Genomic DNA, 17,955 nt, shown 5'->3' with positions numbered 1-17,955 from the left:
ATTGGGGAATTGCATCCCCTCCATTGAAATATTTTGTTGTAAATTAAACTATTAAACAATGTGTGGGCTGTACATAATTTTGGGGGGGCTCCTTCATAGGTTTACCACCAACCTAACCGATAAAATACCAGCCAAGGGCAGTGTTACACATGTATCGGCAATATACTTGCTGGTAAATTTGTAATAACAATTCCTTCATCCCTAAAACACCTCCAACCCACCCCAGCAAGACTCTGATCCATTCTCCTAGCTCCTTCTTTATCCCACGTGCACCCACCTTATCCACTAGGTATCTTAGATTCAGCATGTAACATAATGACTCCGCCCCACTGACATCATGACACACCCCCTATGTCATAGACCCCGGTAAGACCCACCCCCAATACTGTATCGTATGAGCCAAAAGGAGGAAATCCTATTCCCACCTCACTTTCTCAGGTGCAGACACTAAATTGAACATCCATCAGAATTCCCGTTTTCATGGGAACACCAACAGTGAAAAGGACAACTAGAAGTAACAGCAACACTAAATACATCCTATACTTTGATGATGAACACTTTTTTTTTATAATTTAATTTATACTGGCCCCTTAACAGATGAATCTTATTACAATAGTAAGACATAGTAATGTGCTTTGGGCAGAAATACACCATTTGTGACATAATAGTCTTGTATTATTTTAATTTATTTGTATTTACTTTGGATTGTAAGCTCCTACCGTGTACTTGATGGGTTCCAAGCCACACACACAGTTACAAGCACTTAGTAAAACCCACAGGCAGCCATCTTCTCAGCCGCAGCAAGCCACTATCTAAATGCTGGATAAAACCACAAGACCACACTTACAACAAGCAGTATTTTTCTTTCTGTTGCCTTCCCAGATGGCTGCGAAGTAGGGCCATGGAGTGAATGGGGCACATGCAGCCGAAATAACAGAACGTGCGGTTTCAAATGGGGCCTGGAGACCAGAACGCGACAAATTGTGAAGAAACCAGCAAAAGACACCATCCCCTGCCCAACTATTGCTGAATCCAGAAGATGTAAGATGGCAATAAGACACTGCCCTGGAGGTAAGAGACTGCCAGAATAATACAGTTCAAGGATTATTTTACCTTATATGATTAGACTATGTTCGCATGGGAACTTGGAAGTGGGGAAATAATTAGCTTTCTCTAATTGATGGTGATTTCCTCGGTAAAAGGGTCCTTTGGATTCATCATGTAGAAACAGTAGTATGTTCCTCACATTTGTGGTTGTCACCCTCAGCTCTTAGAACAGTGATCCCCAACCAGTGGCTCATGAGCAACATGTTTCTCACCAACCCCTTGGATGTTGCTCCCAGTGGCCTCAAAGCAGGTGCTTATATTTTAATTTCTGGATTGGAGGCAACTTTTAGCTGCATAAAAAACAGGTGTCTGGCAAACAGAACCTTCAGTAGTCTAAAAAGAAGTCTTGTGACGGATGGGGAAAGGATATTATATTGGTCAAAACTGCACGTCTTCAATCCCCAAGGTCCTATTGGGGATAAAGACAAAATACAAAGAACAGGTAGAAGGTGGACTGCAAAACCAATATAATAAAAGTACAATTTATTAGATAATCACTAAAACACTGGCCGGCCAGGAAACACAGTAAATAAATTATGAATAAATACAGTAATAAATACAATTCAAGTGAGTAATAACTTTTCCAGTGGAGAAAATTCAAATGACTGCTCCTTGGTGTTGGTGTATGCTTGTAATTTAAAAAAGATGGTTGTGAGTTGTAGTTTAAAAAGACAGAAAAGTTATTATCCAGGAGTTAGAGCTGGAATTTTGAAGCAGTGGAGTGTGCAGAGTATTTAGTTAGATATATCAAACAGGCAGGCCGATAGATGGCTGAATCTAGAGAGCAGATTATTAAAAGGGGTATATTGGGGCGTCGCCTACTCTCTCCTCCTTGCCAGCTGCACAGGCCCCCAAAAAGAAGTTGGATTAATCTCACCAGATACACAGTTCTGGAATTTCTCAAGGGCACAGCCGGATTTGAACTCTCAGCAGCCTCAAGCCTGTTTCACGAATTTACTTCTCTGCAGATGTCCTTTTCACGATGATCCAAGATGGCGCACCGTCTGTTTCAGTGCGTGCGCTCCACAGCGAGACGCAACCTCCGATTCCTTTTCGTGATCTTCCGCTGCTTCACCGATATCACAAACTAGAGGATCATGAAGAACCGGCAACTTGTAACTTTTCACGATTTTTTCGTGGTTTAGATTAAAAGCATAAAAAATGAAAGTCCACACCAAGGAATGATCCCCCTGGATACTGCAACGCGTTTCGCCACACTAAGGCTTTCTCAAGCAGTAGTCTGCCAATCCACATAGGGGTTGACAGCCTGGCTCCTCTACACCTTTTTAGATTTGAATGTGGCTTACAAGAACAAAAGATTAGGGACCCCTGTATTAGAGGGTTCTTTGTCAAGAGAACTACTATAGGGGACATTTAGGGGCCGATTCACAAAGGGTCGATATTTGACTGGGAATTAAAATCTTTCGACTTCGAATATCGAAGTAGTGCGATCGAACGGTCGAAGGATTATTCCTTAGATCGAACGATAAAATCCTTCGAATCGAACGATTCGAAGGATTTTAATCCAACGATCGAAGGAATATCCTTCGATCAAAAAAACTTAGGAAAGCCTATGGGGACCTTCCCCATAGGCTAACATTGAGTTCGATAGCTTTTAGATGGCGAACTAGGGGGTCGAAGCTTTTTCTTAAAGAGACAGTACTTCGACTATCGAATGGTCAAATAGTCGAACGATTTTTAGTTCGAATAGTTCGATTCGTAGTCATAGTCGAAGGTCGTAGTAGCCCATTCGATGGTCGAAGTAGCCCAAAAAACACTTCGAAATTCGATGTTTTTTTTACTTCGAATCCTTCACTCGAAGTTAGTGAATCGGCCCCTTACAGTACCGGCAAATGGGTCCTAAGAACTTTAGGATGGTTGGCTACACATACCTTGTAATTTCTTGCCTTTATAACATCTCAGTTAAGAAATAGCTCCCCTGAAACTGGTCCCTCCTCAGTAACAGAGGTTTTTTTTTTTCTTTTCATTATTCTTTGTTGGGATCTTATGGTTCATTTTACCTGGCCTTTTAAATAAAAATCGAATTTTTTCTTTATAAGAAAACTGAAATGTGTAATCTGGACATACGGCCAAATCAGATTGTAGATAATGAATTAACCAATGCATTCCATCGGGGATCATATCGTTAATCTTACCTTCTCAAAAGCTCTTTCTCTATTTTTTTTCTTTAAACTTCGTTATGTTGGCACGAGTTTCTCGGGGGAGTGGGAGCAGGCCGCAGAAGCAAAAGCAGCACATGGAATCATGTTTCACTTTACGCCTTGATATGAATTGACTTTGGCTAAATGTAGAGAAATCAAAAGAACTTTTTTTTTTTTGCTGCAATCCATTATAAAACTAACGTTGTTATTTATGTAATGTTCATAGGCTGCCATTTATTAATATCATTCAGCTTTTGTAAATAGGAACAGACTTAGGGGCTGATTCATTAAGGGTCGAATATCGAGGGTTAATTAACCCTCGATATTCGACTAGGAATTGAAATCCTTGACTTCGAATATCGAAGTCGAAGGATTTAGCGCAAATTTTGCGATCGTACGATGGAAGGATTATTCCTTCGATCGAACGATTAAATCCTTCAAATCGAACAAAAATCGATCAAAAAAACTTAGGAAAGCCTATGGGGACCTTCCCCATAGGCTAACATTGACTTCGGCTGCCGAACTTTGAAATTCAAAGTTTTTTTACTTCGAATCCTTCACTCGAATTTAGTGAATCGGCCCCTTAAAGACTATATAGTATATTTATTGATACCCAATTTACAAAAAAACATGGTTTCTAAAGATTGTATTCTATCTATCCATGCACAGTTGAAAGTTCACCCCCAACTATAGCGATTTAATTCTGGTGAAACCAACTGAAGTTATCGAACTTCCCGGTTAAAAATTTTTGTATGGCCCCTAAAATATGAGGAAAATGTTCCCTTTCACAAAATATAAATTATATACTGTGCATCATTTAGGGAGACTACATATAGGAACCAAGTAGGAATGATGCACTTTTGCATCTTGTTGGCCAGTTTTTCTTTCCATTCTAAATGTGGTCATTGATGCAGTGGCATGACATGAAACCTGATGGACATTTGGCCAAATTTTACCCAAATTATCTGTTATTCTACTGTGTAGTCGGAAGTAAGTATTTACAACTGAAATAAAAAGCAGGAGTAATATTTTCAGATGATAGCAAAAGTAGTTATCGTGTATTACCCATTAATGCCATAATAAATGGCCACTGCAGTTACTTAAATCTAATTTATAATTTAGGAATATTTTGTTGGGGACACATGTCCTACCCCTATAAAACTTAAGACTGGAATGAGGATTGTTGATACTCCAGAAAGCTGCAATGGCCCCATACCCTCCAAATATACTTTTATATATTGTCTTGGGAGCTATACAGGCAGGGTAGCTTTTTTATGAAAGGGGGTTACCAGGATGGAAGGAAACTATGCTGAGTAATGAGTGAGTGTCGGGGGATTATGCTGGACTTCAGCCGTATAATGGAAGGTATTCTGTGTAATAGAGGGGGATAGTGATTAGGTATACCCTTCAACTAGGGTTGCCACCCGGCTGGTATTTTACCGGCCTAGCCGGTAAAATACTTGCCAAGGCCAGGGCCGGTATTACAAATTGTAATGTAGCTGCCGGTAAATTTGTAATACGATTAAAAAGAGCCCTCGGCCTGTCTCCAATCCCCTGGAACTTAGCTTTTCTTTTGCCTCTTTTAGCGTCCGTGGCGTGGCCCCGTCCCTTTTGACGTCACGGCCCACCCATTTTGACGTCACGGCCCGCCCATTTGTGTCCCCGCCCCCACCAGCCGGTAAAGAATTTTAAAAAAGGTGGCAACCCTACCTGCAACTAAGGGTCTAGCCACACGGGCAGATTCGGGGAGATTAGTCGGCAGACGACAAATCTCCTCTTCTTCGCGGCGACTAATCTCCCCGATCCGCCTTCTCCTGCCTTCTGCCGGCTAAAATGTAAAACACCTGGGGACAGGCACACGGAGCGCATCATTTTCCAAAGTCGCCGGTAATTGCCTTACAAGGAAACTTCGGGCGACTTCGGAAAATGAAGCGCTCCGTGTGCCTGCCCCCAGTCAATTTAAATTTTAGCCGGCGGAAGGCAGGGGCAGACAGATTGGGGAGATTAGTCAACATGAAGAAAAGGAGACTTGTCGCCTGGCGACTAATCTCCCCGAATCTGCCCGTGTGGCCAGACCCTAAAGGGGTACAGAAAGACCATGTATCTGAGAGTCTTTACATTATTCTGCCAGATTTCCATAATGAATCCCAACTAAAGGCTTTTGTTCTCTAACAAACTTTAAAGACTGGTATTTTTTCGTTGAGGTCAATGATTACAATCCCACTTCATTTCAGTGTCTGTTTTTACAAGATAATTTAGACTTCTATAATTGAAGGATGAGCACATGCGAGGTAATCCTTGAACTTCCCATGAGATCAGAAGATAAAGTGCCGGCTGGCGGCAGGTACTGCCAAGGAGGCTTTAAAGCAAGGTCATTGTGGGGATGGTTGTTTTGGCAAGGTCTGTTATCAGAAATACTTCTGCAGAATACCTAGGTGCTCTCATCTTCTGCTGCTTTTAGGCACAACAGGCAACACCTGTTTCTTCTACATTTGCAATAGCTAAAAGCTGAGAGTGTTTATCTGGGCTATTACAAATGCATATGTGCACATCTCTGTTCTTTATTTCAATGACCTGATCTTAGTATAGGTGATACTATTGCCCACACTTCCATTTAGACAAAATGTTGGCTTGGGTGATCAGCCACCTCAAAAAAAAGAGGCCAACTGCCATTTATTAGTACAGTCTAAGATTAAGGACTCTATGGGGCACATTTACTAAGGGTTGAATTTCGAAGTGCAAAAAACTCCGAAATTCGATCATCGAATAGGGTAGTTCGACATTAGAAGTCGAAGGATTTTTAAAATCGTACCATCGTACGATGAAATCCTTCGATTCGAACAATTTGTACAATTTTACCAAAAATCCTTCGATTTCTCAAAACTTGCCCAAACATTCAAGGTAGGTTAAAGGAGGTCCCCCATAGGCTAAACAGCCATTCTGCAGGTTTAAGATGGTGAAGTGTCGAAGTCTAACTTTTTTTTTCACTTTGAATCGAAGTCGAATTTGGCCTATTCGATGGTCGAAGTATCCAAAAATTACTTCCAAATTCAACGTTTTTGAAATTCGAAAATTCACTTCGACCCTTAGTAAATGTGCCCCTTAAAGACATCTGTTACTCACAACCCCTGGCAAAGCAGGAAAGCAAAGGCAAAATCAGACTTTTATTATACTAACCTTTAAACTGTCTACAAATCATACACAATTGGAATACTAACCACACAGTGCAAAGTCCACTACCCTCCATTGAAAAGCTGGACCACTGCAATCTCTAGATCAAGTACCTGGGTGTCAGTGAAAATAGAAATATAAATCACAAAAGCGCCACACTCAGAGTGTGTTTTGTGTTGTAGATATATTGTGAGAATAGGAAAAGGTTATACCTTTTTCCAAAGTAAGAGGCGATGACACCCAAGGTAACTTCAAGCAGGTATCCAAATCACAGTAGGGTTTGCTTTATATAAAATCTATTTTTCAACTGTACATAACATATCCAACAAGCAAATTAAAGTTTAGTCTGAAACCAGAAACAACTGGACCATTGGCAGTCTGCATATACAGATATGGGACCTGTTATCCAGAATGCTGAAGACCTGGTGTTTTCCAGATAACAGATCTTTTTCTGTAATTTGGATTTTCACACCTTGTCTATTAAAAAATAATTTAAACACAAATTAAACCCAATAGGATTGGTTTTGCCTCCAATAAGGATTAATTATATCTGAGTTTGGATCAAGTACAAGGTACTGTTTTATTATTACATAGGAAAAAGGAAATCATTTTTAACAATTTTAATTATTTGCCTAAAATGGAGTCTATAGGAGAATGCCTTCCCGTAATTTGAAGATTTCTGGATATCAGGCTTCCAGATTATGCATTCTGGATGTGTCATACAAGCTCTCTATGGTTTTATTTTACAGTCACTGTGCCACTATATATGTAATATACACTGCAATTCAAATGGAAAGGGGTGGCACTTAAGCAAAAAAAAGAACATATACAAATAAAAACCTGTATTCAAACAGTCAGGCGCGGATTTGTGGCGAATTTTTTTGGGTCCATTTTTTTGCACCATGTAATACTCATAATCATATAAATCAAAAGCAAATCTTTATTTCTTTATTCACTTCTTTATTCAAAGGCAAATTAGCATCAGAATTTGATTTATGGCTATAAGTTTGATGCTTATGTCTGTGCATTGTGACGTCATGCATTAAAGTGACCTCACTGATTGAGTCCAACAGCTTCCACTCAGGAGAATAGCTCACCACAATTCTGCAGAAAGTACATTTTATCATATTTGGTGTGCCATGCAATTAACTACCAAAACCTTAATTTCTTACGAATGTACGGGCAATAAACTTCATCAGAAATCCCTGGATTATAAACGCCTAGTCCGAGCCTTCTAAAAAATGGGCAGTAAATGAATTAACGCCTTAATGTTAGCCTCTGTGCCTCCATCTATTAGACCCGTTTTGTATGCTGGTTTTTGGGAAGGCTGATCACCACCATTAAAATAAATATTCTCATTTGAAGACTTTGGCAAAGATCCATAGACCTGCAGGGGGCCTACACATTTATACTGGGTATAAAATCTCATGTTACACCGTTAAAGAAGAACAGATGTGCTATTCTTAGAAATATCTATAGAAAAACTCCAGGTCACTGCAGGGTTAGCAAAAGAAAGCCATTCCACTAAAATATTGCACAATAGAGATTTAAGCTTGTGCCTAGTTTGACGTCTGTCTTCTTCATGTCGCATTACAGATTTCCTTTTGTCAGGATGACTTGTACATTTTATATAGTTTAATGCAGTCTGCTTTGCTTCCATTGCTTTCCTGCATAGCTAAAGGGAAAATACACACCTCTTATTAAGGTTTATTAGTTCTGTATATTCCTTTAACTAGACAGTAAGGTTTGGGAGTTAATTTAATGTGTGCCCAGAACCTTCCTTCTCTGAATTATTAGTGGGATCTGTTATACTGATTGCCAGCATACGCTATGAATTTCTATCTACATTCTGGGGCCCATTCACCAAGCTCGAGTGAAGGATTCGAAGTAAAAAAACTTTGAATTTCGAAGTGTTTTTTGGGCTACTTTGACCTTTGAATGGGCTACTTCGACCTTCGACTACGATTTCGACTTCGAATCGAAGGATTCAAACTAAAAATCGTTCGACTATTCGACCATTCGATAGTCAAAGTACTGTCTCTTTAAGAAAAAACTTCGACCCCCTAGTTCGCAACCTAAAAGCTACCGAACCCAATGTTAGCCTATGGGGAAGGTCCCCATAGGCTTGGCTAAGTTTTTTTGGTCGAAGGATAATCCTTCGATCGTTGGATTAAAATCCATCGAATCGTTCGATCGCACGATTATTCCTTCGATCGAACTTTTTGCACAAAATCCTTCGACTTCAAAGGATTTTCATTCCCCAGTCGAATATCGAGGGTTACTTAACCCTCGATATTCAACCCTTGATTAATTTGCCCCTCTGTCTTGTGGTGTCACATAGTGATGGGCGAATTATTCGGCAGGCGTGAATTCGCGGCGAATTTGCGCGATTCGCCGCCAGCAAATAAATTTGCCAAACGCCCGCGAAAATTCGCCGGTGTCGAAAAAAATTTTTTTCTGAAAAACGGGCACCGGCGCAGTTTCGCAAATTTTTGGCCATTTAGCGAAATTCGTGAATTTTTCGGCGAAGCGTAACGGCGCAAATTCACCCATCACTAGTGTCACATTATTACTGTTAGGCATACGCCTGCCATATTGTGAGCTTTTTCCAGAATCATTTATTTTTACACATTAATCAACCATTTTGCAATTGCTTTTAAGTATTAATTTGCTATTGCAATATTAGAGGAGTATATATTTTGTCTACTGTAGATACTTGCTGTTCACCAGCATAACATAACTACCTTATAATATGACAAGCAGTGTCTTAATTACTCAATTTCTCTTCTACGTGGCCAGCCCTGGTCTGTATAGGTTCTGTACATAAGTCCATGTGCACTGTCCCAATGTCACAACTGCAATATAAATTTATTGTGGTCTGAACTTGGAGGAACCTGGGAAGACAGTTGGATAGATATGTTACATGCCTAACGAGGGGTATTCCACCAGTGCAAACCTTACTATGACTCATTGTGGTTTGTTTTTAATGGTTTGCAAACTAATGCAAGCAGTCATTTAGATTTAATAATAAAACATATAAATAAACTTTTCAACCAGTTTTAGAAACCCACCAATAAATTGCTCATTAATCCCTCTCTTGATTTGATCAACTATGGTTGGGATTCAGATACAGTCCTGGCATTTCCACAACCAAGCCTCATTTTGTGTATGTTATCCAAACCATCCATGAGTTATCCTCGGTAAATATAACGTGTTTTCCCTAATTTACATAGTTATGGAGAGGCTCTGGAGGAAGGTGGTCTCTTCCCCCAAAAACTTACAGCGAAAGTAACTTTTTAGGGATCCAATAGTGCTACAGTTTGGGCATTGGCCCAAACATGCCAAAACTAAATCAAGAACTTTTATGCTCCCAGATGTAGGATTTAGGTTTGAAGGAGAGTTCTTACAGATGATATTGGTGCTAGATTAAAGAGCCACAGGAGAAAAAGGTTTAAGACAGAAGATATTTGGTTGGTGTAAATTGTAGTTTCAGTTACATAAATGGAAGGTCATTTGGGTCTATGCCACACATGTAAATGACAAGACTGTGCTCATTGTATATTTACTCAAAATTCTGCTGGAATAATGTTATTTTCCTAATATTCTCTGTTAGTGGCCAACAAGTTGATGAGGGCAATTATGGGGATTGAGCTCCGGAATTTACTAAGCAGTGGTCAGCACGTTCAGAATTATTGATTCGTAGAGGCCCGTTTATAAAGAGTTGAATTTTAGTAGTATTAGAGCTTTTTGAAACCATGAATAAAATAGATTTCTCTAAAACCACAAACAAGTTAATAAGATCTGAATATAAACAGTATGAATGGGAAAAAATGCTGATCTGTAAAACTCTAAAAACTCAAGTTTGTTTGACAATTATTAGCAAAATACAAAAAATGGTTGAAAAAATAAATATATATATATATATATATATATAAGATCACACAATAGGATCCCCTTGAATTCTATAGGACCTCAACTGCTTTTTTTTTAAGTTTTGTATTAGTGTTTTTCATGGGTTTTATTACTTAATAAATCTCACATTTTGTAGAAAAAAAGTTTTAGAGTTTTAGAAAAATAAAGTAAAAGCATTAATTTTTTTTCAAAATAATACGATGCATGAGAGGAAATCCAAATATTGTTAATTGCCCAAGCTCTATGGGCATAATTTAATATTTCAATTCTAGCCTAAACCTAAGCCTAAAACGTGTATTAAACAGTAAAGGTAGCGCTTGCTCACATCTTTGTAAATACATTCGGAATAAATAAACCAAATAAAACAGTTCTTAAGCATTATTGAAAGGAGGAACGTGAAAACATAGGTAAATATTATTAAAAGAAAAGACTTTCTTGAAAACTGCTAGTTTAGACTGGAAATTGCATATAATTGTAGGTTCTGAAACAAAACAGCTGTTCGAAGGTCCTAGAAACCTAACCCCGGGGAGATGCGTGTTATGAGTATTCAAGTGTTTGTGAAGCGCATTGGCCTTTTCTACTTCAGTTTCCTGGTTGTAGGAATACACAGTATTTATTCCACTGCCGTTATAATGTAATCAAACTGTTGATGTTTCAGTAGTGCTCTCTGTATGACCTGCCTGGTTATCCTCTGCAATATGGCTTACCTGCATCTGCAATGTACTTTCCTTTCCAATGAGTTGATAACACTTTTCAAACATAATTATATTATGTATATCTTTTTTCTTAAAGGAGAAGCAAACCCAAAAGTTAAAAAACTCTACCCCCCTACCCTACATAGACCCCCTCCTCCCCCCAGCCTAAGTGTTAACCCGGGCAAATGCCTTAGCCCTCCGTGCAGATTCTGTCCGGCGGAGTTCACGGGCGCCATCTTCTTCTCTTTGGTAATCTTCAGAATGAGACCAGTGGAGCACGTATGCGCAGTTGGTGCAATTTTCTGCTACGCTACAACTGCGCTTGCGCCGAAACTCACGAAAATTGCCAGAGCACTGGTCTCATTCTGAAGATTACAGAATTGCCTGAAGATGGCGTCCGTGAACTCTGACGCCTGAATCTCCACTGAGGCGTAAGTAAAAAGTTAGGGGCGTTTGCCTAGGGGGGGGTAGGTTTTTTTAACTTTTGGGTTTGCTTCTCCTTTAATTCAAATACATCTCAAAATTCCAGTTGAGGTCTATCCACTGATTTCATTCCAAAATAAAAAACACCATTGAATTAACAAGAGCAGTTGGACATTTTCGTTCAGATGACTTATATAAGTTCTCTAGGTACAATACCATTGGGTGTAGAAGGAGTGGAACATCATAATGGAAGGCCCAAGTTCCTCCAATCAGAATCAATTTCCAGACAACTTTTCTTTTCCTCATGGAAGATGTTTGGCAGGGGGCCACCATGTCCAGCCATTACTGTTAAGAATAAAGCCTAGAAGTCAGCCTTCTACTTTTCAACGTTTAAACCATTACTGGAATGTTACAGAAAGTCATCAATGCAAGACCTACACCTCCCATGTCTTTAAAAAGAAACAGTAGCAGAACATCATAAATTAAAGAAATATAGTATGTACTAGCAGTCGGCATACAGCTGACCAAACAAGCTTGCAATCTTAGGCATAAAGATATCCCAGGAGTAAAAGCTCTTTAAATTGGTCTGCAAGTCTGGAAGTTCATCTATCTGGAGTCTGAAGCCATAAATAATTGAAACAGAAGCCTGTTTTTTTTGTTTTCAATGGCTTTACAAAATGAAGAGAGAAAGTACATTTCCTACCATATTCTATTGTCCCAGCATTTTATAAATATTCTATGACCGATTGTCCTTAAAAGTGATGGGATATTTCCCATATATAAATTAAGCCATTCCTGTAGTATAGGTATAATGAGGTATATCCTGAGGTATAATGCCATCAAAATACATTTTATTTGTGCTTGAAAACAGTATCTACTATATTTTGTGTATAGAACACAATCCCGGGAAACCTAATACAGCAATGGGACCTGTTATCCAGAATGCTCGGGACCTGGGATTTCCGGATAATGGATCTTTCCGTAATTTGGGTCTTCATGCCTTAAGTCTACTAGAAATTCATTCAAACATTAAATAAACCCAATAGGCTGGTTTTGCCCCCAATAAGGATTAATTATATCTCAGTTTGGATCAAGTACAAGCTACTGTTTAATTATTACAGAGAAAAAGGAAATCATTTTTAAAAATTTGGATTATTTGGATAAAATGGAGTCTATGGGAGACAGACATTCCGTAATTCGGAGCTTTCTGGATATCGGGTTTCCGGATAAGGGATCCTATACCTGTAAAAGAAAATAGAGTTGTTATAATGCCCTAAACATGAGCCCAGTGCAAGCTGTACAGATTCTCCCTTGTGCTAATTGGTTAGATATGCACAACGTTGACCCGTGTATGTCCAAATTTAAGTATTTTGAACTCTAGAGCTTTCATGTTTTTCCTTTGGATTGTATAAAATGAGATGCCTTTAGTTTACATGAATCTGCTTGTTTGGATTAAGGGCTGAGGCCTATGGCACTTGGCTTGTTAGACAATTGCAATGCACTGTAAGAGAACTCTGCCATTCATAGATAGATATTGACCTATTGTTATTGGCAGAACTCTACACGTGTTTTGTTATGGGAAGCTGTGATAAGTGAGTTAAGGTTTTTTCGATTGCCATGATTCTCCACTAGAGATTGTGGTGATCAAAGGCCCTGTGTGCCTTAAGCCCAAGGTGAGAATATTAAATTTTGAAAACTTCAATGAAGAAATAATTCTTGCTGTCCTTTTAAAAAGGTGAAGGCTGCGTTGTCCCAAGAAATCTCCAAGGCTGAACACCACATTTAAATGGTCTTTTCTGACGTAGAACTTGTACAGGTATAGGATCTGTTATCCAGGAACCCATTATCCAGATAGCTCAGAATTGCTGGAACGCAATCTCTCATAGACTCTATTTTAACCAAATAATTAGAATTTTAAAAAAATATTTTAGTTTTTTAATCTGTAATAATTAAACAGTCCATTTTTCTTGACCCTAACTAAGATATACAGGTATGGGACCTGTTATCCAGAATGCTCGGGACCTGGGGTTTTCCGGATAATGGATCTTTCCGTAATTTGGGTCTTCGTGTCTTAAGTTTACTAGAAATTCATTTAAACATTAAATAAACCCAATAGGCTGGTTTTGCTTCCATTTTTAAAAATTTGGATTATTTGGATAAAATGGAGTCTATGGGAGACAGCCATTCCGTAATTCAGACCTTTCTGGATATCGGGTTTCCGGATAAGGGACCCTATACCTGTAATTACTTTTATTGAGGATAAAATAATCCTATTGGGTTTACTTAATATTTAAATGAATTTTTTTTGTTTTGTTAGTATGGAGGTATGGAGATCCAAATTATGGAAAGACCCCTTATCCAGAAATCCCAGCCCCTGAGCATTCTGGATAAAAGGTTCCACACCTGTGTTATAATTATCAAGAATTATGAAATAAAAGAACTATAGGCCTAGGACACACAAAAAAGCAACATTGGAACTTGTGTTAACTTAAAACTCTATTTTTCTAATTTCTACTGTGGAGTATGAAGGAATTGTATATTGTATTGTGTATTAAATGGAATTTGTATACTGGTGAGATTTTTATGGTACACCACAGCAGTCAAAATTCAAAATTAGTCTCTTCAATATCATTTTAACAAAGTGGTATTCATCCTACTGAATTGGTCAATTTAAAGAACCTTTAATCATGGTTTCCAGGTGCAGCTGAGAAATAAAAATTCTTCATCGTTGGATCCCCTAATTGCTATTCTAGCATGCTCAGACTGGTCAGTTCAAAAAGGTTAATTTGTCAACATTTTGCAGTTTTCAGTATAGTGTTGCAGATGTTGTTTTCTGTGCGATACTTTGTCAGGATTGTGTGCTATTGGAAACATAAGGCCAGTCATTTTCTGGAGTCCCATGAGGTTGGTCTCTGCTGGATGTCATTTGGACAAGAACAGATCCTGTTGCAAATTTGAAGAGGTTGTAATCTAATGTGCCCATTGCCTCATAGTGTGTCAAATATATTGAGAACTTGGCTTGAGAAGTTCAAGAAAAGGTTGCGACCTTGCAGGACCTTTTGGGTTTCAAGCACCAGACATGTGGCAAAAAGATCAGTATGCAGTTTCCCTAAAGTATCCAAATTAAACTGAAGCGTAACTGAAAGCATTTTAAGTATTTAACCTCTCTAACTAGTTTGATGGCAAGGAACAAATTTACTAATTATTGTGTTTAACATGGAAAAAAAGCAGGCTGAGCTATGTTGAAATGTGATTATAATCTATCCTGGCAAGGTTTCTCAAATATCTCTCCCTCTAAAGCTGATACTTCTCCAATCTGATCATTAGGCCCCAGGGCCAAGCAGTCATATTCTGTTCAGTAAGTCTATGGTTGGATGCTGAAGTTTACTAATGATCATTCAGTTTGGCGCAAAGATCTGGTCACTTGGAATCAGTGGTCCGTGTGGTCAATCGATCTCTCAACCTCCTTTGTGCTCATATAGATGGATTCAAACATTATTCAGTTCTGAATTATCTATCCTAACTAGATGTTTATCGCTTAGAAATATGTTGTCCAAAAAAAAATCCAATAATGTATGACTGAATGACAAACTAGATGAGTTTGTGAAATTTCACTGTAGTTAGTATCTTAGCAGGGTTTTCTGAAGGCCTACTCACAAATCAGGACAGGACAGACCTTAAAGTGATTAAATAGACAATGAAACATGAGCTGAAAAACCAGAGCAACAGCATAGAACTAAAATGTGATCATAGTAGCCAAGATGTCAAGGATAGAGCAAAGTGTACTTTTTGCCTAGGCCCTGTAACCTATAAAAACCAAAGGTGGCAGTGACAGTGTTGCTCGGAGCTGTTCTGAATAGCTTGGTCTTCAAAAACATTGTGTAAATCTAAAGGCAGAATGTTGTACTTCTTAACAGGGCTGTCCAAGTGGAGGCCCACAGGCTGGATATGGTCCTCCATGGTGTTTTTATGGCTGCCTGTCTGCATTGTATAATAGAGTGCCTTGCAAAAGTTTTCACCCCCTTGGCATTTTTCACGTTTTGTTGCCTCACAACCTGGAATTAAAATGGATTGTTTGAGAGTTTGCACCATTTCATTTACAGAACATACCTACAACTTTGAAGATATATATATATATATATATATATATATATATATATATATATATATATATATATATATATATATATTTTTATTGTGAAGCAAACAACAGATTTTCAATTGGATTGAGGTCTGGACTTTGACTAGGCCATTCCAACACATTTGAATGTTTCCCCTAAAACACACTCGAGTGTTGCTTTAGCCTTATGCTTCAGCTCATTGTCCTCATGGAAGTTGAACCTCCGTCCCAGTCTCAAATCACAGGACGACTGACACAGGTTTTGCTCAAGAATATCCCTGTATTTAGCAACATCCATCTTTCCCTCGGATCACTTTCCCAGTCCCTGCTGCTGAAAAACGTCCCCACCATGTTCACTGTGGTGATGGTGTTCTTGGGGTGATGGGATGTGTTGGGTTTGCGCCAGATACAGCATTTTCCTTGGTGGGCGAAAAGTAAAATTTTAGACTCATCTGACTAGAGCACCTTCCTCCTTACTCGCCCACATGCCTTTTGTCAAACTCAAAACGTGCCTTCTTATTTTTAACTTTAAGTAATGTTTTTTTCTGACCACTCTAGTCCAGCTCTATGGAGTGTACGGCTTATTGTGGTCCTATGGACAGATACTCCAGTCTCTGCTTTGGAACTCTTCAACTCCTTCAGGTTTACCTTTGGTCTCTGTGCTGCCTCTCTGATTAATGTCCTCCTTGCCTGGTCTGTGAGTTTTGGTGGGCAGCCCTTTTTTTGTCAGGTTTGTTGTGGTACCATCGTTGTGTTGTACCATGTCAGAAAAGGTGCGTTATAACTGACAGATCATGTGACACTTAGATTGCATGCAAGTGGACTTCATTTCACTAGTTATGTGACTTTTGAAGGTAATTAGTTGCACCAGGATTTTTAAGGGGCTTCATGGCATAGGGGGTGAATACATATGCACATGGCAATTTTCAATTTAATTATTTTTTATATATAATTTTTCTCATTTCACTTCACCATCATTTCACAGATCCATCACATAAAATAAGATTAAGAAACATTTAAATTACAGGTTGGAATGTAACAAAATAGGTAAACAGCCAAGGGGGTGAATACTTTTGCAAAGCAGTGTAGAATTGATAGAATCTGGCCCAAGAACATTTAGTAGGTCAACTATCTGGTCCACTACTTGAAATATTGCTACTTCATAATATGGTATAATTGCAAAGAGTTTGTGAGTTCCAAAAAATAAACATAGCAAGTAAACTTTCTGTGCAAATGCAGGAGGTCTCACTTTGCAATAAATCTGTACATGGAGGTATGCAGACTAGTATACAAATAAAACCAAAGCTTTGAAACATGTCTGCTTGCAGGGAAGTCCTCTTACAAGTGAAGATTCTAAGGGCTACTGAAAGCATAAGTACTTTTTGGACAACACACTAGTTAGAATAATTATGGCAATTTGTGTAATTGTTTGACATCACTGATACATGTGGAAGTCACCAAGTTGTGTTGTATTTGCGTGCACTACATGGTATTTAACAGAAGCTGTTCATAAGGGGGAGTATCCATAGAGCCTGAAGGATAATATCATATGGCTGCTTAAATTGGAGTGTATACACTGATAGGTTACAGATACATAGGGAACATTCCATTCTTTCACATTTAAATTCTAGTTCATTTTTCATATCATGAATCAAACAATGCATTGTTGTGCATATTGAGTAGTTCACCAAAAGAGAATACTGACATAATTGTTTCCACCATATACATTGTCTTGTTGGTATTTGATCTATCCATGAGAAGAAACATTAGTATAATGAAAAGAAACACGAGGGGTCATGTGTAGCCTTCTGAGGTGATGGATTAACATGAGCGGAAGTTCCAGTAGGTACAGGAGACCTGAATATGTGCGATAGTCTTGAGTACATTCAGCATTGCAGGGTCTGAGAAAAGTATTCACATCTGTTAGACAGTTGTATCAGCAAGAAACCTTGGCTAGGGGATATGCCCTGTGCAAATGCAAAATCACTCATTTAAAGGGGAAAACTAATTGTTGAATTAGTAAGTTGGATAGAGAGAAAGTCAGAGTAATGCAACCGTTGCTTTCTAGGCATTGGGGCACTGGTACAGGGTGTAGGGGCTTGGACCACAAATAATTAGACCTTTGACCTCAGAATATAAATTAACAAAAGCAGTGGAACAGGGACCAGATTCTAATTTTACATAAAGTGGGTGTGGAATATTGATGAATAGAGTGGGCTTAAAAAAACAGGTGTTTGAGGTTGTCAAGATAATTTGCCCATTGATCTTCTAACTTCTACTGTACAACAGATGGACTTAAAATGGGTGGCATAGCAAGTATGGTTTAAATAAAGTAACAAATCCTCCAAAGCATGCTGCTGTAATC

The 17,955-nt window shown here is 38.6% G+C and overlaps 1 protein-coding gene across 2 annotated transcripts in view; it reads left to right on the top strand.

The window, feature by feature from the left end:
• rspo2.L (R-spondin 2 L homeolog) overlaps nucleotides 1-17,955 on the top strand; it is an 86,177-nt gene that overhangs the window by 56,248 nt on the left and 11,974 nt on the right. For both annotated transcript variants that reach the window (XM_018266662.2, NM_001095530.1), the window contains 1 exon segment: nucleotides 883-1,071. In XM_018266662.2, coding sequence (XP_018122151.1) covers nucleotides 883-1,071 — 189 coding nt within the window.

Source organism: Xenopus laevis, chromosome 6L (genome assembly GCF_017654675.1).
Source record: "Xenopus laevis strain J_2021 chromosome 6L, Xenopus_laevis_v10.1, whole genome shotgun sequence".
In the NCBI taxonomy this organism is placed as follows: domain Eukaryota; kingdom Metazoa; phylum Chordata; class Amphibia; order Anura; family Pipidae; genus Xenopus; species Xenopus laevis.
Note: the sequence above shows the minus strand (reverse complement) of the source record. Positions and strands in the feature narration are given on the sequence as shown.